The 23382-nt window shown below is 47.3% G+C and overlaps 1 protein-coding gene across 1 annotated transcript in view; it reads right to left on the bottom strand.

Moving 5' to 3' along the window:
* exoc4 (exocyst complex component 4) overlaps positions 1 to 23382 on the bottom strand; it is a 113279-nt gene that overhangs the window by 2835 nt on the left and 87062 nt on the right. Inside the window, exons 14-17 of the mRNA XM_048267252.1 lie at positions 20695 to 20873; positions 12596 to 12740; positions 10764 to 10942; positions 8555 to 8714 (exon numbers count right to left, since the gene is read on the bottom strand). Coding sequence (XP_048123209.1) covers positions 8555 to 8714; positions 10764 to 10942; positions 12596 to 12740; positions 20695 to 20873 — 663 coding nt within the window. The remainder of the gene's footprint in view (positions 1 to 8554; positions 8715 to 10763; positions 10943 to 12595; positions 12741 to 20694; positions 20874 to 23382) is intronic.

Genomic DNA, 23382 nt, shown 5'->3' with positions numbered 1-23382 from the left:
CATGCAAATACAAGTCGATCATTTATTGGCGTAGCATACTCAGCGCTCTTTCCCCGGCTGGAACACCTCTCTGGCTTCACAATCATTTCAACCTGAGGCAGGAAAGACAGAATGAAAAAAGAAAAAGAGAGGGAAAAAAAAATAAAAAAAAAAAATTTAAAAAAAAAAACCCCGAGCTAGCACAAACCCTCCACAGAACTGTAGCAGCAAGGCTGCACCATCCCCCTGAGTGCTCTCCTAAGCTTTCCCATCATCTGACCCCACACTCACACACACACACACACACACAAACTCCGCAGACACAAACTCCGCAGACCAATTTATCTCCGGCTCCGTGGTAGAAAATAGAGGCCGAGGGGACCAAATTGGAGGCCCAGGTTCTCTCCGTGGCTTCAATTGACCACCTTGGCCAAGGGCAAGCGTCTGCCACGGCCCACTGCTACAGTGCCCAGGGAGAGCACGATGGCGAGAGATAAGCGGAGGCGGCCATTGTCACCACAGAGAGAGAGAGAGAGAGAGAGAGAGAGAGAGAGAAAGGGAGAAAGTGAGAGAAAGAGAGGGAGATGGGAGAGAAAAGGGGGGGTCTTTGGGAAAATAATCTAAGTGAGTCATCTGCTCATCGAAACACTTTTCACCAAAAAAGCAAAAAAAAAAAAAACCTTCAGAGAAGAAAGGCTGCTTTTAAAACCCCTGCCTGTCACAGGCCGTCCCCTGGGAACGGTTCAGCATTTTGGAGGTGTGCTTGTGTGTACAGGCAGAGGGGTAGGCGTTAGGGGTGGGGGGGTCTTCAATTGTGTTCTCGAACGGAGTGGAGGGGACCCCCAGCACATGGGGTTGGGGTGGCGGGTGGAGGAAGGATTACCCCACCTGTGAATGCTAGCTCTTATCTTAAAAGAGAGCTTCTTTGTGGATACCTTTGACAACCATTTCCAACCACTGAATAGAAGTTTATCAGGTTGGCTCAGTGGAGTGTGTGGTGGAGTTGATTTTTAATTTTTTACTTTGGGGGTAAAAGCTGATGCAGGAGCACTAAAGTGGCCTCTGTGTAGGTGCATGTCTGTGTGTGTGTGAAAGAGTGAGTGAGTGGGTGGGTGGGTGAGGTGGGGTGTCAGTTTTGTAAAGCTTTCTGAAGTGGCGCCATTAATTAATACAGTTTTTCCCTGATCTGCGACTACCAATGCCCTTGGTTGTGGGAGATTAGCATATTCACTCTCTCTCCTTCTCTGCTGCTCTCTCCAAGGCCTGTTCATATTTAATTCCTCTTTCCACGGGCTCGTCACATTGAGGAGAGGTCATCGCTTCTTTTATACACCACGGAGAGAGGCAGGCCTCTGTTCTTATCATATAATGAAATACTGTATGTGTCTCTGTGTGTGTGTGTGTGTGTGTGTGTGTGTGTGTGTGTGTGTGTTTGTGTGTTTAGAGATGTGTGTGTGTGTGTGTGTGTGTGTGTGTGTGTGTTCAGATGAGAGTGTCTCTGAGTAACCATAAGTGTGTAAGTGTATATGTGTGTGTGTGTGCTTGACAGAGTGTGCGTAACAGCAGGTGAGTGTGCTTAAGCGCCTGCAATTACAGTCAGGTGTGTAGGTGTTTCAGTCTGTGTGTGTGTGTGCGCAAGTGTGTGCGCCTGAGTGTGAGTGTGCGTGCAAGTGTGTACGCCTGATTGTGTGTGTGTGTGTGTGTGTGTGTGCAGCCTGATTTGTGTGTGTGTGTGTGTGTGTGTGTAGATGCACATTCCAACCCCTTCACTCTCCTCTCCTTGAGCCTCTGCTCCAACCGTACCGTTCCCATCATTAAAGGGCCTCGCGCATGGTGACACGGCTCCTTGAAAGCTCATTAGACATATTTCATCTCCTGTGTCCGTGGCCCGACAGCCACACACACACACACACAAAATACTGAGCCTGGCCAGCTGTTGGACTCACCGCCACCACCGTCTACTAATAATGGACCATGACACTACACGGGGCAGCTCTCGTCTCACGCGATTGTGTTCTCTGGACTCCTTCCATACGGCGAACATCTATCTTCATTTGTTTGTAATCCATTAGAAAAAAAGCCCATTTGGATCCTAATAAGGGGGACTAGGGGTTACATCAAGAGGTGCGTTGAGCTCTGGCTTGATTTATAGCCTGCTGATTAGCTTATTAATTGCTTCGGAGATAGAGCATTAGATGTGTGCGCATGTGTGTATATAAATGTGCCATTCGTCCGTGAGTAAGGGAGAGAGATGGAGTGCAAACGCTGGCTTTTAGGAAACGAACAACATAATCCGACACAACACCGAGGAACTTTTCAATAACGGCTTTACGCACAAACCAAACAGACCTGAGCCCCTTCATCTATTGGGTTACACAGAAATGGTCAGGAACTGCTAATGCCACAAGCATAGCTTCCTTGAACAGCATACTGTAGTCACTCCTCTTGCTTCCCAGAGCCTGTCCGTCCACAGAGCCCTCCTTGAACTCAACGTACAGCAGGCCGTGTGAAGCACAGATAAGACTCGTCCAACTTCCTACCACAGCTCAGAGAGTTGGACGAGCACCTGGAAAATGTCACACAAAACTTGACAGTGAGGGTTTTGAGCGATCGTGTCTGTCTGTCTGTGTGTGTCAGTATGAGAGTGTGTGTGTGTGTCAGTGTGTGTGTGCCTGTCTGCCTGTCTGCCTGCCTGCCTGCCTGCCTGTCTGTCTGTCTGTCTGTCTGTCTGTCTGTCTGTCCGTCCGTCTGGTCTGTCTGTCTCTGTGTGTGTGGGTGTGTGTGCGTGCATGTGTTAGTATGTGTGTGTCAGTATGAGTGTGTGTGTGTGTGTCAATATGTGTGTGTCAGTATGTATGTGTGTGTGTGTGTGTGTGTGTGAAAGAGAGAGTGATATGCAGGAGAGAAAAGACGGCGGGGGCCCCTCGCTTCCAGATGCCAAACTGCACACACTTCATTAGGCTTGTGCTTTTAAAGCATTTACGGAACGCCGGCGAGTTGTTAATAAGATTAAATCTCAGCACTCTTAGCACCCTGCCCTCCCCACACTCCCCTTCGCCATTAGGAAAAAGATAATGAAGGGCCCACGCTCCGAGGGCAAACGTACACAAACACACACACACTAAACAACGCAACAAAATGCAGCTATGAAAATGTGCTCATACAAATACATGAAACACGCATTCACACACACACCTGTCACATATAACGTCGAGCCAGACGCACACAATTTACCTTGCAATAAGGTATGCACTGCATCAAAAGAGCACTGAGACACACACACACACACACACACACACACACACACACACACACGCTCAGAGGGCCAGCACCTGCGTGCACTGCCTCGCTGTGTGCCATTAAGTTTGAATGAGCCTGTTTCCCCATGTGCAGCCCTGTATACAAAGAGCATTAAGCAAATTTATGATGCGTGCGGCAGAGGACAGCAAGAGATGTATGTGAATGTGAAAAAGACAGAGAGGAGGAGAGAGGGACAGAGGGAAATGGAGAGAGAGAGAGAGAGAGAGAGAGTGGGAGAACTAGAGGAAGAGAGAGAGAAAGAGAGAAGGGAGGGGAAAAAAACACAAATCAGCACAATTCATTTCCTCTAATTTCCCAGCATGTACAATATTAAAGCCATTAAATGTTGCTTCTGTCAGCGCATTTGGAGCAACACATTAGTTAGCAAGGGAGTGAGGAGGAACAGAGAGAGAGAGAGGGGGAGAGAGAGAGAGAGAGAGAGAGAGAAAGAGAGAGGAGAGGCAGACAGAGGAGAGGAGAGGAGAGCGGGAGCAGCAGAGAGGCGTGGTGGATGATCCTCTCCATCAAGTGGAACGCTGGCCTGTCAGAGGGCTAACAAATGCCCCGCTCCCAACCCCTTAACACCCCCACCACCAAACGACACAAACTACCCACCAACACTGCCGAAACACACACACACACACACACACACACACACACACACACACACACACACACACACACACACACACACACACACACACCTGTCTCCCTCTGTTGCTCGGCTAATGAGAAAAATCCGCAGACTAGCTCAGGCTTCCTCAGCAGTCACATGTTCACCTGCTTATTCATGCCCCGTGCCAGCAACAAGGTGGCAAAGCAGCTGTTAAAGAGAGAGGGAAAGAGGGAGTCAGAGAGAGAGAGAGAGAGAGAGAGAGAGAGAGAGAGAGATAAACCAGCAACAGAGATAGCTGTGAGGGAGAGGGAGATGAACCGTGAGAAAAAAGAAATGACTTTTGTTTTTCATGACCTGTGTTGCTTCATGTGTAAACTGTCTTGCAGGTGAATAAGGAAATCAAACGATCCCAACACCTGAGGCAAAACAAAACAGTCTGATAAAACTAGAGACCCAAAGTCAAACACACAAACACAAATAGGCTAATAATAACATACCCCCTCCACACACACACAAACACAGGGCTAATAAAAACATAACCCCCCACACACACACACACACAACAGATAGACACGCACACGCATACACACGCACACGCACACACACACAAGCACGCACGCATACGCACGCACGCACACGCACGCACACGCACACATACGCACGCACACACACATACGCACGCACACACACGGAGGCTAACTGTGTGTGCTGTAGGGGCAGGGTACAGCTGCTGTGGTCCTGGCAGAGGCCCCACTCACGCTGCTCCGCCGCTCCACTAACAGACAGGGCCGCCACCCTGACACGCCGGCTAAACGCTGCTCTCATCCACAGCCCTTTGTGGGAGCGCGGACCTGAGGGCGCGCGTGTGGCGAGGGGACAGCGCTGACCTGACACTGCTGACATCAGAGTCTGAGCACGAGAATGTGCGTGTGTGTGTGTAGGGAGAAAGATGTGTATGTGTATGTGTGTGTAGATGACTGGTGTTTATGTGTGTATGTGTGTGTAGATGACTGATGTTTATGTGTGTGTGTGTGTGTGTGTGTGTGTGTGTGTGTGTGAACAGGATAATCCATGCAGCAGCTGCAGAGGTGTGCGACCAGCTCACACAGCTTAATGTTCCTGTGCTCCACTTTCTCTCTCTTGCCATGGCTCTGTACCTCATTACACACACACACACACACACACACACACACACACACACACACACACACACACACACACACACACACACACACACACGCAGCACAAAGGGTAACATCAATTCAGCCACTCTAACACAAACAATGCAAAAGAAAGAATATGATACTGTATAACAGATAACATGGGCACCACTTATCAAGGAACACATCGGCCCACACACATCTTTGTGTGCGTAACATTCAGACTTGCTGTGCAGCAGTAGTAGTAGTAATAGTGTGTGTGTGTGTATGTGTGTGTGTGGTTATTGTGTGTGTGTGTGTGTGTGTGTGTGTGTGTTGGGTCTGGAGAGTGCTTATTTAGCTGGAGTGGTAATGTGGGGGTGAGTGAGTCGAGCCCTGTGTGTGCTGAGCAGACACGCTGAGGAAGAGGAGCTGCTGCTGATGAAGAGGAGGAAGAGGAGCTGCTGCTGATGAAGAGGAGGAAGAGGAGCACTGCTGATGAAGAGGAGGGAGAGGAGCGCTGCTGAGGAGGAAGAGGAGGAAGAGGAGCGCTGCTGAGGAGGAAGAGGAGGAAGAGGAGGGAGAGGAGCGCTGCTGAGGAGGAAGAGGAGGAAGAGGAGGGAGAGGAGCGCTGCTGATGAAGAGGAGGAAGAGGAGCGGAGGAGGAAGAGGAGCTGCTGCTGTTTGTTAGTGGTAGTGGTGGTGGTGGTGGTGGTGGGGGGGGGTAGTGGTTATTGATCGGTCACTGAGGGGCTTTGCTGAGGGCAGCACGGAGCACTGTCTGCAGGCATGGAGAAATGCAGCGTTTCCATAGCACCCCAATTGAACACACACGGCATGGCTGACTGACCACACAGGTAGCTAGAGGGCTGAGAGTAGAGGGTGGCATCGGTGTCAATTCACTGGCGTCTTATACCCATCTCACACTGTGTGTGTGTGTGTGTGTGTGTAGGAGTGAGCGTGGTAGAAAGATGAAGACAGAGAGAGGGATAGAAAGAAAGATGGAGAGAGTGAGATGGAGAGAGTGAGATGGAGACAGAGGGGTGATGGCATGTCTATGTGTGTGTCTGTGTGTGTGTGTGTTTGTGCACTGCAGGGGTGGGGTGTTCACTTGTTCTAACTTTCGCCCTCTAAGCATGGCCACACAGAGCACATCTGTGCTGACTGAACACTCGTGACAGCCAAAGCTGTTATTTTCTTAAAGCAAAATATAAAGGCATATAAACAAACAAACAAACAAACAAACAAACACCACTACCAATCACAGTCTATTTAGCTCAACACCTATAATCCATGAAAATCCATCCGTCTTCCCCTTCATCTATTGCAGCAATCATTTTTTCTGACCACTAGATGTCCCTGTTTCCACAGCCTTGTGCCTCTGCAGTGATAGGAGTGGACTCTTCTCCTCTCCACCACTGAGACCAAAATCGATGATTATTACTGTGCCCTTGCCAGGGTGGCTTGCGGCGACTGGACGCTCTTGACGAGTCACTGGCCACTGAGCTGAGCCCCCGTTCTGTCCTTCGGGGGCGGCTGTGTGCAGACATCTCTCTCTGACTTTTTTCTCCTTCTTCTAAAACTACAGGACGTCCCTTGAGTTTTGTCCTTCCTCTCTTTCCTTTCAGTGCCTGATGCTTCCATGTCTCTCCAGCGTCTTTGTCTTGCACTCCCTCAGCTGCATCACCATGGAGATTACATATGCCCAACAAACCTCCGTCTCAATCAGGAGTAAAGGGGGAGAGAGAGAGAGAGAGAGAGAGAGAGAGAGAGAGAGAGAGAGAGAGAGAGAGAGCAAGAGAGAGAGAGAGAGAGAGAGAGAGAGAGAGAGAGAGAGAGAGAGAGAGCAAGAGAGAGAGAGAGAGAGAGAGAGAGAGAGAGAGAGAGAGAGAGAGAAAGCAAGAGAAAGAGAGATGCCGTTTTCCAAAGGATGTCAAAGTGTGGATGTGGGAAAAGATATTCTCGTTGTCTGGGATTTAAAATATTATACATGTTCTACGTGATGGAAATGTGCATGCATATGTGTGTGGTGTGTGTGTGTGTGTGTGTGTGTGTGTGTGTGTGTGTGTGTGCAGTCAATCAGAAGAGGTATGAATGTGTAAACAACGCGGCGTAATTCCAATCAACACCTGCACCTCCCACGGCCGCTCTGAGAGCACAGCTCAGCCATCAGCCAGCCTCACGCATGATCAGAAGTGACGGGAGGGAACACAAAACACTACGCACCGCTCGCACACACACACACACACAAACATGGATACAGGAGTCGGACTCTCATCAAACAAACACTCATCAAAACCATGAACATACTGTATACACATATACTTGCATTATGCACATACATACACACAGCCAACTGACAGGAGAGAAAGCATAATACTCATCAAACTACAGTACAGACATACACACATTCATACATACTGTACACAGACCTAAACAGCCATATAGCTGCATACATTCAAAAGGACACCGATCTAACACAAACAAGCACAGACACACACACAAATACACGCACGCACGCACGCACACCCACCAAAGTGCAATCAGGAGGTGCAGCTGACAAGGGCCCTAATTACACATTGATCAGGCAGAATAAATACCTCCTGTGACCTTCTCAAATCTCCCCTCTTTCTGTGCCACTTTGATTTTTTACCCCTCTCTTATTCTCTCCTCATTCGCTCTGTATCTCTCGTATTTTCTCTCCATCTTTCCAAGCCTGTTTCCCATAGCCCTCCGCCTCTCTCCTCTCTCTCTCTCTCCCTGCCTTTATCTCTTTCTCTCCTTTGTCTTTGGTGTTAAAAAGCTGCAGGCCTAGGCTGAGGTGCATTGATCTCAGCTCTAAGGTGTATCTGTCTGTGTGTGTGTGTGTTTGAAACACACTGATCCACAGAGGTGGGGGAAGGCACAGGAGTGACTCAGCATCTGTATAAAGCAGAAGCCCTTAAGTGAGGGTCAAGCTTCTGGCTTTAATGCTAACAGGGCACAGAAGAGCAGGCTGAGCAGCCACCAGCTGGTGAGTAGGTCTTGGTCAGTGTGTCCGCGCAGTGTCCACAGTGCAGTACAATAGACTACCACCTAGTACCCCGAGCGTGAGTCAGACATAGCAAACCGTTCAGAGATTGAATTTTGGCTTGGATCTGAAACGTGATTCTGTTAAAACAATAACTTGACAGACTCTGCACTGCATGGAAATAAGTTTGAACATAACGCCATTTCACTTCATGTTTTACAATAGTATATCTGTGCATGTGAGAAAGAGGCACCCTTGAATCATTGACTTTAGACCTTAAAAGCTAGTCAAGTTTTTTTGTTTTTCTTAAAGTAAACATTTTCTTCAACATCTATTTCACAGCTTTTCAAAGTCAAGGTCTTTAGCACAAGCCTGCTTGTGCAACAATGTTTACTAAAACAGTTGGAGGTTGTCTTTCTCTGTCAACACTGAAGAATGATGAAGAAAAAAGAACATGAATAAGTATGAGAACCCCCAGATGTCTCAGAGGATGAGAAGTGTCCATCTCACCTGGCGAAGTCCAGGTCTGCCTCGCGGGACATGGTGATGTTGGTGAGGTTCTGCTGGAGGACGAAGATGTTGCGGCACATCTTCTTGATGCCTGACTCGCTGATGCGCTTGAAGTACTGCGCCCCATTGATGAGGATGCAGGAGATGAGATGACCAAGTCCTGCGCGTTTGAAGAGGACAGAAGGTCATCAGAAGTCAATGCAGAGCCACAGCCAACTTACCAACCATGGAGGGAAATGAATAAAGCATTCTTTCAACACCAGCTGTCCTTACAAAGACTTGCTGGACAAAGGAGAAGTAATGTATAATTGTTACCTTAAAATCACATATATATTATATATAGGTATTATATATATAGGGCCCTAATTACACATTATATATATATATATATTAGGGGTGTAAAGATTAACCGATACGTATCGGTATCCGTTTTTAACGTGTAAGATACGGCTACATCGATACGTGAAGCCCGTGATCGAATAAAACTGAAATGAACCCGGTCGTTATATCGAGTTACTTGTTACGAATCGGTTCACAACTTTTTCTCCTCGCTCAGACTCTCATTTACGTTGCAAGCAGCGCGTTTATCCCACTTCCGGTTTTGAAACTATACGTGGCACGGAATTGTGGGTAATGCAGTACATTCATTGCCCAAAGTTGTCAAAGGACCCCATTACCCATACATCTACTGCAACTTAAGTACGTGACAACTCGCACTCTGTCATTTTTACTCTTTTGTTTTTAAAATCCAGCGCGAAAACGATAGTCTGAGTAGCCTTACGTTTGATGAAGGGATTTCCTTAATGTTAAAGAATAATTTGGCCCTTGCTGCTAAAATGATGCACAAATTATTATTATTTTGTTCATATTCACTCAGACTTGTGGCACTGAGTTTCTGGTTTCTGCATATTAGTTCTACCGTTGGAACAAAATAAGCCCAGAGAGTTCATTAATATGTAGGCCTATTTTATTCTTGTAGGCTATGAGAAAATGGCAACAGTGTCTTAAGCACTGTTTTATTATGACCGCCACGCAGGTTTAGTCAGATATTTTTTTTTCTTTTTTTCGCGATGCCCAAATTTCCGTGCCAATGATTCCCGACACTGAAAAGACCGGGTACACTTAAACTTGGTGGGCATGTAACCCCACATGGATAGCATGGAACCATTGTTTTCGTTTTGATCTGTAGCCCCCCGCTGGACTGGACCCCCCCCGAAGGAGGGTGGGGGCAGACACAGTTTCCCGTGAATATCTCGAAAACCGCAGGGCCTAGGATGACCAATTTTTTCGCATTATGTTTGCCTCCAGGGTCATGTAAACCCATTCCATATGCACACATGTGCATAAACAGATACACACGCACACACATACATTCACAGTAATCCCAATGATGACACACACTCACACAGTAGACATATATACGCATGCATGCACATGCACACACAGGCACATAAACAGGCAAACACACACATGCACGCACACACACATAAACATAAACATGTACACACACACATGCACACAATTCAAGAATTTCTCAGAATTATGAACAGGCAAGATGGGAGTGGGGTTGTATAAAATGTATATTACATGTGAAATCTATGAACTAATCATGTTTTGGTACTTGTTGTCTAGCAGATACCAGTGAGAATTGAGTGTGCATAATGCAATTCAGTGAGACAGTTAGAATCATATATGCCTTTCAGCGTGACTTATTTTTGTGGAAAACATGTGCTGGACTGGGCGGCGGTCATATTTTGTACCACTCTGCGGTACATCTAGTTTTTTTTTTCATTTCAATACAGTATATGATACAAACCTCAGTTTAGATAATCATATTCAATTGATAAAGATAGTCAATTTTTTTGCCTAATTGACAACCATGACCATGATAATTTATAACATAAAATTAATGTGCACCTTGAGCAAATGATAAATCTTTCAGAATGCTTTCCATTCTTGAACTGCATCGAATTGCATCGAATCACATCGAATCGTACTGAATCGTTTTTTATGAACATGTATCTTTTCTTGTATCGAATCGTGCCCATGTATCTAGATGTGAATCGTATCGTCTTTTACATGAGAGATTCACACCCCTAATATATATATATATAAATACGACATTGACATGACTTTTTCTTTCGGGTCATTCTAGTCTCGTGTCTCGTCATTTGCTTATAGCCTTTTGTTGCGCTCCTCGGTCACCTACCCTCGAAGATGTACTGGAACTTGTGCTGCTGCAGGCTGGCTGCCATCACCTCCTCGATGGCACTGATGTCCTTGTTGAGCTTGACCACCAGTGGGTCGTAGTCCATGCTCTCCACGTTGGCCACTATGGCGTAGTTGCCCTGCTTGGCCAAGGGAATGAGGTAATGGAAACAGTGCACTCTGTGGAGGAAAAGGAAGACAGGAAGAGAGGAAGAGAGGGAGGGGGGAGAGAGGGATGGACAAAGGCATAGGTATGTTACACAGGAAGACGTAGAAGAGGTATGGACAGGTAACCGATTATGCTCTGTAATATTCTGTAATCATTATTATGGCAGTTTGGAAACAGAATTTCGAATATCTAGGTCAGATATTCAATCCCCACTTGGAACACTCATGCCTCTGGCAATTCTAATATGGCAGATATTCTGTGTGCACTTGCAGCAATTTTGGTTAATCTAATCTTTTGTACACATACTACGCCTGCGCTGAAGAGACTGTGCCGAGAACATAGGTGGATATGCTGGTTTAATAACATGGCTGCATCTCCCTGGAGGACTGTTTGCTGTTTACTGTTACTGTTTCATCTATAGCCCGACACACTGACCAGACTCAACATATGGGCCAGCTGCACGCTGTAGACACAGCAATCCTCTGTGGAGCAAACATAAATAAAACAGGAAGCTCGCTCGCTCGCTCTCTCTCTCTCTCTCTCTCTCAGCTCTGTACTACTGTATACAACAGGGAGACCGTTCCTCATCTACAAGGGGGGTCTCCAAATCCGATTCAAATGAGGAGCTCTACCAACAATCGCCTGTCTCCAGGGGGCGTGTGTGTGCGTGTATGTGTGTTTTGTGTGTGTGTGTGTGTGTGTGTGTGTGTGTGTATGTGTGTATGTGTTATGAAGGCATCGAGTGGTGTGCCGTGATGTGCCGCCGCCAAGACGCGCCTTACAGCGCTCATATAAAAAGCCATGGCGTGCCCAGGCGATGCCCATTAAAGCCGCATGAGTGTAGCCAGCGTGCTGTAAAATTATAAAAACCCCCAAACATCCTGATGACTTCATTTACCTTCAAGCACTGCCAGGGGAAATTTGCTTGATGGGGAAAAGTCAATAACGCATAGCCCCCCCACACACACACAGGAGTTATTGTCTCTTCATCATCATAAGCAGTATGGTTGCAGCTACAACAATATCTGGCACAACAATCCGCTGATGGGAAGATTTATGGGGGGAGGGCGGGAGTGGTCTTTAGGAGGCTGGCTGGGAGGGAGGGAGGGAGAGGCCATTACAGGAAATGGGCTCTTAAAGACTGAGGCACGGTTCCCACCCCACTACCCTCCCCTCTCATGGGTTTTTGATGTAGCAATGATGGCCTCTTAAACTCAGAAAAATCAGTGCTGGGAGTGCGGGCTCCATTTCAACTCCCTCATTCTATCAGAGACGTCAACCACCAGAAAATGTCTCCATCTCCCAGATTAGAATGTTCTGGAGCTGTTGCAGGCTTCAAGTATAAACAATGCTCAAGGTTTGCTCAAAGCTCATTTTTCTCCATTCATCTAAATTTGCCTCGTTCTTATTATTTTGGAACTAATTTTGTTGCTAGGTAACTGCTTTTGAAAGGGTTAGCAGTTGAGTATGCGCTCTGACTGGCATACCAACGGGCCTGGCTCTTTGGCGCTGTGGTCAAGCTGCAGGTTTAGTGCCCCGGAGACCCAGGTTCAAGACCGGGTGGGGTCACTGCTCTCTCCCTTCGCTACAAACCATTTCTTGCATTTTTTTGGCAGCAGGTGTAGGTCAGGTGAGGTGAGGTGAAGTAAAGTGACTGAACTCACCTGACTTCCAGGTGCAAGGCCAGCAGGCAGCGGTCAGCGATGTCCTGGAAGCCCCGCGAGAGGTCAGTCAGTGTCTGGAGGATCTGCTCCCGGCTGCGCATGCTCTCGCTGCTCGTCTGCGTGTCCTGAGAGCTTGGGGAAATGTCTAACACACACACACGCACAGAGAGAGAGAGAGAGAGAGAAGAGGTTCCCTTAATCTGATATTGTCCTGGTGGCCTTCCTGCCTGGGTTCCATTTGGGCACTCTATGAATGATGCAAGCAACAATGACATAAGACAACGGGACAAAATGGCACACCCAAACATAAAACACACACACACACACACACACACACACACACACACACACACACACTCTCTTTCTCTCTGTTCTCATCATCTGTGCTTACATAACCTCAGTAATTCAATTTAGCTTAGATGTCCAGTGCTCTGCATTCGAGCTGTTGAGTTCTCCTCTCCTCTCCTCTCTGCAGTGCTCTTGACTGCACCACACCCAGACGACCACCACCACCACCACCTGCTGAGGGTCCCCACAGCAGCAGCCTTCCCAGTGCCCCCCAGTGGGTGGAACGATGGACATGAATTGGACCATAGGAGGCCATGCGGTGGAAGTGGAGATCGATTTGTACAGGTGATGTGGAGGGGTCATCAGACAGGGAGTAAAAGCTGAACAGGAAGGGGGCAGTTGGCGATGGACATGGGGGCCAGGGAAGTGATGGTGATCCCACAGCGCAACATGCTCCATCCTCCTTGAATAGTCTTTGACTCTCACCCAGTTAATCAGGATGATCCGTCTCTCTCACGCGTACTTCTCTCTCATCTTCTTCTCACATTCTTTTCCCTTCGTATGTGTTTCTCACTCACCCCCTCACACAAGCGCAGATGTGTTCGCTCAGCGACCTCGTTTACATACGGAGTTGAGTGAGCCTTTTGCATTCTGTCTGACTCATTCTCAGGGACTTGGACACTCTGGTGTGAAGGCAGTAGACTCTGCATGACTGATTTCACACCTTGAACATCCCTGCCAGTGCTTTCACATCTTGGGAGCCTTGCTGCAGCATCTTCAGTCGGCATGCGCTTGCTTCTGCACGGCCACTGGAGAGCTAAAATGGGCCGATGCGGTGTGTGTGTGTGTGTGTGTGTGTGTGTGTGTGTGTGTGTGTGTGTGTCTGTGTGTGTGTGTATGTGTGTGTGTATGTGTGTGTGTGTGTGTCTGGGGGGAATGGCAATGTCCAAGGGCCTCCATTACCAGTCAACTAGCCTATGGGCTACAAGAGCTTGGTGACCTCCATTTAATTCAGCAAACATAAGGTGGGGGGGCAAAGGATGCAGACCACAGACACCCATCAACTCTGCAAACACAGCAAACCAACACACACACACACACACACACACACACACACACACACACACACACACACACACACAGGATACACACACAGGATACACACACACAGGATACACACATACACACGGTCTGAGTGAAGTGTCGAGATGGGAGATAAGAGATTGGAGTCCCGTCTTGAGCCTTCAGAGCAGGAGAGTGTGCTTGTGTGCACTCACTGGTTAATGAACTGTTGCTTTGGGTAAATGGTGGGGGATGTCCATTCTCGACACTTGGGAGGATACTGACAAATAACACGTCACGTGTGTGTGTGTGTGTGTGTGTGTGTGTGTGTGTGTGTGTGTGTGTGTGTGCCTTGGGTGAAGTGTGTACGAAAGAGGTTCAAGAGCGGAACAAAGTGGACCAAGCAGGGAAAAGGACACTGTGGTTGTTGCCATAGCCTTGGTCCACAGGGAGAACAGGTCCTGATCCTCAGAGAGACACGAACATCATCAACAAACATCCTGCAGCCTCCTATTAGCATCCTCCTCTGTACTCCAGCCTCGCCTCAGCTGGGCCACACAAGCCAGCAGACGATTTTAATGCAAAAATATTTCAAATACACAGAGACGGGAGCTTCCTTATCGACCTCCTGCGCATTCCTCTTTCTGACGCGGTGCTCGGAGAGGCTGAGTACCACTAACAAGGGATAAGATTCCTGATTTCTCTCCTAGGCTACATGAACTACCATAATGTTGCCTGATGGGAAGACTAATACTGTTGTCATTGATGTGTGCTGCTGTGGTGGTTAACTCACTATTATGTGCATTTAAAACTCAGCACAATGACACATGTCACATGTGTCCATCTCACAACATGTGTCTTAAAGGGAGAGAGTGAGAGAGAGAGAGAGAGAGAGAGAGAGAGAGAGAGAGAGAGAGGGAAGAAAAGTGAAAGCTATTCAAAAACTACAAAAAAACAGCCTATGTAACATCTTCACAAGAAACTTTGCCACACAATGGCCAAGTGAGATGCATAGAATAGCAGCCTCCAAATCTCGTTCCAGTTTTTTATTTCTTGGTTCCCTAGTTGAGGCGGTCACCCTCCCTGGCCGTGTCATTAGCCGCTAGGGTGGTACAGCCTCAGCACAGGCCACATATACCCGCAATAACACCAATTAGAGCTGGACATCAATGCCAATTAACCCTTTTCACAAGTGTTAGTAACTCTGAGAGAGATTCTGTGTGTGTGTGTGTGTGTGTGTATGTGTGTGTGTAGGAAGAGAGAGGGAGATGATTAGTGTGTGTGTGTGTAGGGAGAGAGAGGGAGATGATTAGTGTGTGTGTGTGTATGCGTACCCATTTGGCACATCATGTACTGGAGAGCCAGCACGTGCCCATGTAGGCTTCCTGTATGTGCTAATTGCATGTGTCCGTGCCTGTGAGAGGATAAGGAACAGAGCGCGTATGTGTTTTCCAGTTTAGATGTGTGTTTTGGGGCATGTGTGTGTCGGGTGTGTGGGGCCGAACGTGACTGTTACTGTGTGTCTTATATGAGCCAAAAACACTGTGCACAAACTTAGGACACTGAAAGAGGGAATCAGAAGGAAACTGATGTGAAATGGTGACCACTTGCCAAGAGCAGTGTGTGTTGCAGCATGTAAAGCAAGATATCGGTTAGACTTGCTAATTGTGTGTGTGTGAGTGTGTGTATAGTGTTTATCCACCAAATGTTTGTATGTCTACCTACATGTGTACTGTGATGTGGGTTATGGTGTGTGTGTGTTTGCTCAGTGGGAGTGTCATTATAGACCCCCCCTCCCCTCAGCACACCGCAGCCCCAATGCTTCCCTCAAAGCACCCCTGCATGGGGGCCAGCGGTCTGGATGGAGGAGCGGGCTGCGTGCCGACCACGTCCCCTCTGACTGACAGCTGTCCCTCTGCCTCCCACCCGTCTCATTGGGCCCACTGCAGCCAGCCTGCCGAGAGTCTCTTTGTCACAGCGCATGTGTTTGGGTTGCAAAGGAGTGCATCTGTGAACGTGTTCGAGAGACAGTGTGTGTGTGTGTGTTTGTGTGTGTGTGTGTGGGGGGGGTGAGCTTGTCCAATTATTTTCCAAGCCTATCTCGGTGAAACGTCTGTTCTGTGCCATCTGCGGGAACGGAGGGTGGCACACATAAAGAAAGAGAGAGAGAGAGAGAGAGAATGAAAGAGCGAGGGGAAGAGAGAGAGAGACAGAGAGAGAGAGAGAATGAAAAGAGAGAGAGCCAGACAGAGAGGAAGAAGAAGAGGAAGAGATAGAGAGAGGCACAACAAAGCAGAACCCTTGCACTTGAACGCCTCCTAAACACAGCTTCTGTGGTCTGTCAGAGAAATGAGGTTAGAAGGAAACGACACAATAGAGGCACAAAACACTAAACAAAACACCATCAGCCACAGTCTCATTTTTCATTGCACTTTGTTTTGTTTTGTTTTTTTTTAAATCAAAACTCTGGCAAAGAATATGCAAGTAGGTAAAAATACAGAAATTCTTGGCCCTTCTGAGGAAAATGAGTGGAAGACTCATGAATCATGCATGCTGTTGGCTAAGAGCGTTTAGGATTTGGCTTGAACGTTGGGACCGACATCTGCATAGGGCAAGGGAGTGGGAAAAAGACACAGACAGACAGAGAGAGAGAGAGAGAGAGAGAGAGAGAGAGAGAGAGAGAGAGAGAGAGAGAGAGAGAGAGAGAGAGAGAGGGAGAAGGAAAGAGAGAAATATGACCTCTGACCCAATCTGCAGAACCACTGTGGCCATTCAGCCCCCAGGATAAAAAGAAAGGAGGAGAGCAGAGAGGGAGCAAAAGAGAAACAGTGAAGGATAAAGGATAAACAAGAATAAAGTAATACAAATCAGTGGATGTGCTTGTGCATTGTGTATGCATGCTTTCATCTGAATGGTAACAGTTTTTTCTTTTCTGTTTTTTTTTGGTGTTGTTTGCTGGCGAGTTCTCACGTGAAGGAAAGAGAGAGACAGAGAGAGAGAGAGGGAAGAGAGTGAGAGGGAATAGAGAGAGAGAGAGAGAGAGAAAAGAGAGAAGGGAGGGGGGGTGAGTGAGTGGGTGGTTGTGCGTGGGCGCGAGAGATGGCACTGCAAGTTAAGAGTGATGGTACTATGCAAATAACCATCACCACTGCCAGAGGGAGCAGACGCTCACTGCTCGGGTCAAGCTATTCCATCGGCCCCTCCGCAGCTCCAAAGCCTTTGAGCGGTCCACACAAACTCACACGGCGCTCTTTGGGAGGATCAGTTGGCGGGCAAGAACTTCCACTGGGGAGAACTTCGCATCGCAACGAGCCCTCAGCCCAGACATCGGGCATTTGGTTTAATTAACAAACACTAGGAGGAACCAGAGCCGTCAAAGAGAGGCAGTGCCATGGCAACGCAAAGAGCCTGGAGACCACAGGTGGCCTGGCAACCGAGATGACCTTGACCAACAGCATGGAATCAGTCATCTGTTTCACTTGCCAGTTCACCGCAAGCACTTTAAGGCCTATTCACACCAAAGATTTGTGACGAGACAAAAGCATTGCAGAATGTTGAAAACACTAAACGCAGTGGTGTGAATTTGTCATCCCAAGCTGTCTAGTGCAGTTGCAAACGATTTGTTGTGTCAAATTGCAGTGCAGTTTCAAGGATTTAGACTGCTTGTACCTCACATGACACAGTAATGGCAGAGGTTCAGTCGGAGGAAAGAGAGAACTTCTTAACTGGGTTTAAATAATTAATTGCTTAACCAAATGCAGATTTGACTTAAGGCTTACAGCCTACTAATAATTATGGTTTAGCAAAGAAGATTTTTAAGATTTACAAGTCAGAGCTGTGAGCCTCAATACAAAACTAGTGAAGACCTTCACACCTTTCTCTGTGTAGAGGAACCACTTCACAAAGAGGGTGTTCTCTACAAACACTTCCACATGCCTTCTTTTTGGAGATTTGATATTCGGAGTCTCTTCACAACACTTTAATTGGTAAAAAAAGAGACATAGAAGATGAAACTGCATAGAATACTACCTGGAGCGGGATGTTCTCATTATGTGGAGGGCTAATGCTGCTGGCAGTGTGAGGACTTCTATTCAACATGCAGAGAATAGCAGAGAGAGAACACAGGGACAAAGTTCTTCTCATTTCAAATCTAAACAAAAAAAAGAAGTTTTTTCCAAGTGAAGGACAGCAAAACACATAAATGAACTTGATGACAACCTTCCCCTTCTTTCTCTCTGTCCAACACACACACACACACACACACACACACACAGCTGGCCTCACCAGAATGGGGGACGTTGCGTGCCCAGGTAAATATTGTCACAGGGGATTAGGTGTCCAGCACACGACGCAGATGGGCGATAAGACTCACGCCCTCGTCGCCTTCATGACCAATCACCGCCCTACATCTATTTTTGGGCAAACAGCGGCGCCTTTTCAAAAGCGCAGCGAGACGCCAACCCCATCTCTCCCCCCGCCACGTGCTGGAGACCTTGAATCAAATTAAGATGAAATTAAGATTCAAGGCCACTGTGGCTAAACAGAGAAGGAGGCGCGTGCCTGTTTATCGTGATAATCTTATCAGCATAGTGGAGGAGCAGCCCCGGCTGTTTGTTTTTCGCACTGTGGCGGCAGAGTGGGGGGCGACGAGCTCAGACACATGGTCTTCGTCTTCGAGCAGTTGCTGCCGCGACTGCCTTCAAGGGGCTATGCATAGAAATATATACCGGTATTTAAAAAAAAACAAAAAACATGAAAAACAAAAATAGACCAAATGGTATACTGATTTATCCCATGTGCCATATGGCGTTGGCATGGTGGTGAATCTAAAGGCACTGTGTCAGAATGAGACTTCAACTCCACACTCACTCATCCATCAGCTCAAACCTCTGACTGGTTCTCCTCTTATTACTGAGGTTTTGCATTGGAATAATCTGCATCATTTAATCAATATTGCATGCCACAAGGCACGTGCACATACAGCACTGTATCCCTTATATTGCATTTTCACCTCCTGTGTTATTGAAATAATAACCCATAGTGGTGTAACCACTGGCATATTTCTCTCTCTCTCTCTTTTAAAATAATAAAACAGGACTGCTCTTAGATTCGAGTTACTCTCATGTACAGTGCATATCTGTCTGCTCTGAGCATGTGTGTCTGCTTATTAAATGAGGTCCCAGAAGACAAGACTGTTTTTCCAATCTCGCCCTGGTCTTGGTCTGGGCGCTACTCAGGTGGGAATACACTCAGAACAATCAGGTGAGCTTGTTCAATTAAGTTGGTGGGAGAGTGGAAAACTGGTGGCCGACGTGTACTCTTTGTCCCTAGTTCAAGCTTCGAGCATAATGTGTGGCTGCGTCTATTATAAGCTGACGGCTGCCTCTGGTCGGCTCAGTCCCCTCTGCTCAAGGTCGCCAGGAAGAGGGAAGGAGAGCCGAGCCGCACTCCAAAGACCAGCCTGTCGGAGTGAGAAGCCCCTTGATCTTGCGCATATTACACTGGCAAGCATGTATTAGTCTGGAAGACAAGGAGGGGAGAAAATGACTTGTTCATACCTGACTGGCTCTGTAATATAAAATCCAATTTGGGGGGTGGAAGGTTGGATGAAGTGTGTGTGTGTGTGTGTGTGTGTGTGTGTGTGTGTGTGTGTGTGTGGGAGGGGGGGGAGAGATAAGGGTTTCCGTCGGTGACGGTCCCATCAGCTCAGCAAACACTACATAATGAACAATACGGAGGCTGTCCCGCCATGATAAAACACTCCATTAATGCCTCTGCTTGGAATTAATGATAATTATGCCACGTTCTCCACCAGCCTCTTATTGAATTCTTATCTGTTCCCCATGCGCAATGAGGAAGACTTCCTCCTTTACAAAAATAAGGAATAACAATAATAAAAAAGTCCCTAATTTGTCATTTCAGAAGAGGAGGGTTCACCAGGGTAGCAGTGGAAGATGGGAAGTTGTATTGATGGGTAGGGAAAAGGATGTTCCGCATTGACAACCAATGACATGCTTTGCTTAGCTAGTACTAAGCTCTACTATAAAGCAGCCCCAGACAGTCGAGCATTTCCATGAGTGTCAATGCACCTTAAAATCAACAGAGTGCAGGAGGGTTCATTATTACACCCTGACAGGTCTAACGAGAGTCCATAAAGCCGACTCGCTACCGATGTGAGCTGACATAATGTCATAAAGGCCTACAGTAGTATCCTCTAATGAGAATGTAACAACATGCTCAAACACTGCGCTAATGAGACAACTGGAATTTAGCACTGCAGAGCAGATACAGGCCATAATATCATCTCAAATTGGCCAGTGGGTGGACGGGAAGGCCTGGGCTTGTCAGTGTACCTGTTTATGTTTGCAGAGCTGTTTGCGATCCTAATAATCCTCTGTAAACATGTGTGTGTCCGTGTGTGATTAGATGAATGCCACGGGCTGTTATATTCCCATGCATAATTGTCAGGATGGACGCTCAGACCAAAACAAGTATGGCTGTGTCTACTGGGTAGATCACTTAGTGCTTCTTCTTGGAAAGCGAAAGCTATACAGCATTGCTATTGGCACTCATGGCTGGTAAACATCTACTTGATGCAATGACATCTGCATATCCACGGATTCTCCAAATCCCTCCGTCTTCAGCACACACAGACACAGGCACACACAAACAAAAACAAAAACACAAACACAAACACAGAGACAGACACAAAGACAGACAGACAAACACGCGCTTTCCAAGGTACTCACTGGAGGCGGGTGGCAGGCTGGAGAAGAAGCCTTTGAGTCGCCCCGCCAGCCACTCCATGCTCTCCTGCAGGTTGGCCAGCGCCTTCAGGTCGCTCACGTCGCGCAGGATCTCGTTTTGCGGGATCAGCTTGTCGCCAAGGTTACCTGTCAACACCTCCGACTCCTTGGCAAAGGCAGCCCTGTGTGGTCACCACCCAAAGACAAATAAACAAAAGAAATCAACACAAGCGTCGCTTCTCAGTTCATCACAAACAGGCAGGTGTGAACAAAGGAGTCAAGACAACCGCCAGGGGAAACAACTGATAGTATAATAAGCATACAGTATCTGGCTGTGTAGTACTCTTATAATGCTTTTGAATGTATCAAGTATATGTTTCTGTGTTTTATGTGCTGTTCTGTATGGGATATATGGAGTGTGGTAAACTAAGGATGCCCATGTGGGATAAAGTGTAAAAGAGTAATAATGTTCTGGAATGAAAACAAATTAAACTGAGAGTAAAATGTAACCACTTGACCGCAAGTCTTCAAGTCAGGACATATAAGCTATCCTCATCTGAATCGCAAGAAAATGTCATAAAAAAACAAATCCACAAGTAGAGTTCTAACACTGCTGTCAGCGGGCCCACCCTGCGCTTCAGTTATGTAAGCGTTCTGACAAGGGCATCTAGAGTGGCGCTGTGCTGTGCTGAGCTGTGCTGATCTGGTCTGGGAGCGGTGGAGTGGTGTAATGCCATAGGAGGCCCAGCCGGGGGAGAAGGGGAGGGGGAAACGGGTGAGGAAGGGGGGTGGGGGGGCGGATGGAAGTCGCTGAGGAAAGACTATAATAACAATCACACGCTCCTTTGAACAGAAGATGGCCGCCTGGCATGGTCTCGGGCGTTGGACGGGGGCCAAGTGTCCACATCAATATCAGCATGCATTTCAATGAGGACTCATGGCTCATTCCCCCTGTACCCCTAACCTACTGTAAGCCCTGAGCTCTCCCCATATACCTCCAGCTCTCCCTCTCTCTCTCCCTGCCCACTGGGCATATTAATGCTGTCTATAGCCAGAGAACCAAGCTATTAGGTGATGAACAAGATAGTAGTGTGTGGGTGTAGGTGGGTACATTACATTTAGAAATGCCATTTAGAATGCCTGTAATGCCAAATTGAAAACAGGACTTTATTAAAAAGGAACAACTGAAATATCACACTGACATACTGCAAACTCTTTACTCAGTACTTAGTTGAAACGCCGTTGGCAGTGATTCCAGCCTCCAGACTTAGATATTGTGTAAATCTTTGCCAATCTGGATTTGGGTATTTTTTGCCAGTCTTCTCTGTCATGGTGAATGGGGCCAGTCTGAGGGCAGCCAGAGATGTTGCTGAACGTCAGGACTCTGGTGGGGCCACTCAAGGACACTTAGTTTGTCCCTAAAAAAACTAAGTCTTTGTGAAGTTGGTGAACCTCACCAACCTTGACCCTCAGTTTGAGGTCCTGAGCATTCTGGATTGGGTTTTCATAAGGGATATCACTGTACTTTGTTTTATTCAGTATTTCCTCAACCCTGACCAGTAGTCACCCAGTCCCCACTGCTGACATGGCGCTTAAAACTGAGGGCAACCGGTTCAATCTTGTTTCTCACAGTCTGAGAGTCCTTTACACTGTAGGTGCTTTTTGCAAACATTAAGTAGGTTTTCCTGTGTCCATCACTAAGGGGAGGCTTCTGCCAGGTCACCATTAAGCCCAGATCAGCGGACACCGATGACCGTCCTTCTGCAAGTTCCTCAAATCTCCACGCAGGATCTCTGGAGCTCAGCCAGAGCAACCATTTGGTTCTTGGTCACCTCTCTTGGTCACCTCTCTTGGTCACCTCTCTTGATCACCTCTCTTGGTCACCTCTCTTGGTCACCTCTCTTGATCACCTCTCTTGATCACCTCTTTTACGCTCTTGCTGCTGCGCTCTTGAGATCCTTTAATGCATCAGACGGTTTCTTTCAGCCTTCCCTTAGATTTCTGCCTTGACACAATCCTGTCTCTGAGCTCTTCGGGCAGATCCTTCCATGTCATGACTTTTGGTTTTTGCTGTGATGTGCAATATCAGCTGTGAGACCTTATACAAACAGGTGTGCCCTTTTTAAATCATGTCCAACTGAATTATCGACAGGTGGACTCCAGTAAAGGTGTAAAAAACATCTGTTACGACCCTGTTGACCTTCTTGGGGCTCTGCCCCTGTATTCTATGTGTTGCCTGTCTGTCTCCTGCAGGGTGCTGAGTGCAGGGGTGGTGCCTAGTAGTTAATGGGCTGGACTATATAAGAAGGCCGGGTTTCCCATGGACGCTCTCTTGGCCTTATCGCTCATTTGTGGCTTGCTCTGATGGGGAGAGCTTGGAGAGAGCCGTCGCCGGTTGTGTAGCCCTTGCTGGGAGCTCCCATCGTCTTCGTCGCGTTTTGTTTTGTTTATTCATTTCCCCTAGACACACTTTGCACGACACTTTGCTTTTATACATTATACTGACGTTTTCTATTTATGTAAATAAATTTTGTATTTATATTGACCGCCCCCATTTTATGTCAGGTCTGCTTTGAGCCAAGCAGCCTTGACAAGCTGTGAAACCTTATACAGACAGGTGTGCCCTTTTTAAATCATGTCCAACTGAATTATCGACAGGTGGACTCCAGTAAAGGTGTAAAAAACATCTGG

Source organism: Alosa alosa, chromosome 17, assembly GCF_017589495.1.
Source record: "Alosa alosa isolate M-15738 ecotype Scorff River chromosome 17, AALO_Geno_1.1, whole genome shotgun sequence".
NCBI lineage: Eukaryota > Metazoa > Chordata > Actinopteri > Clupeiformes > Clupeidae > Alosa > Alosa alosa.
Note: the sequence above shows the minus strand (reverse complement) of the source record. Positions and strands in the feature narration are given on the sequence as shown.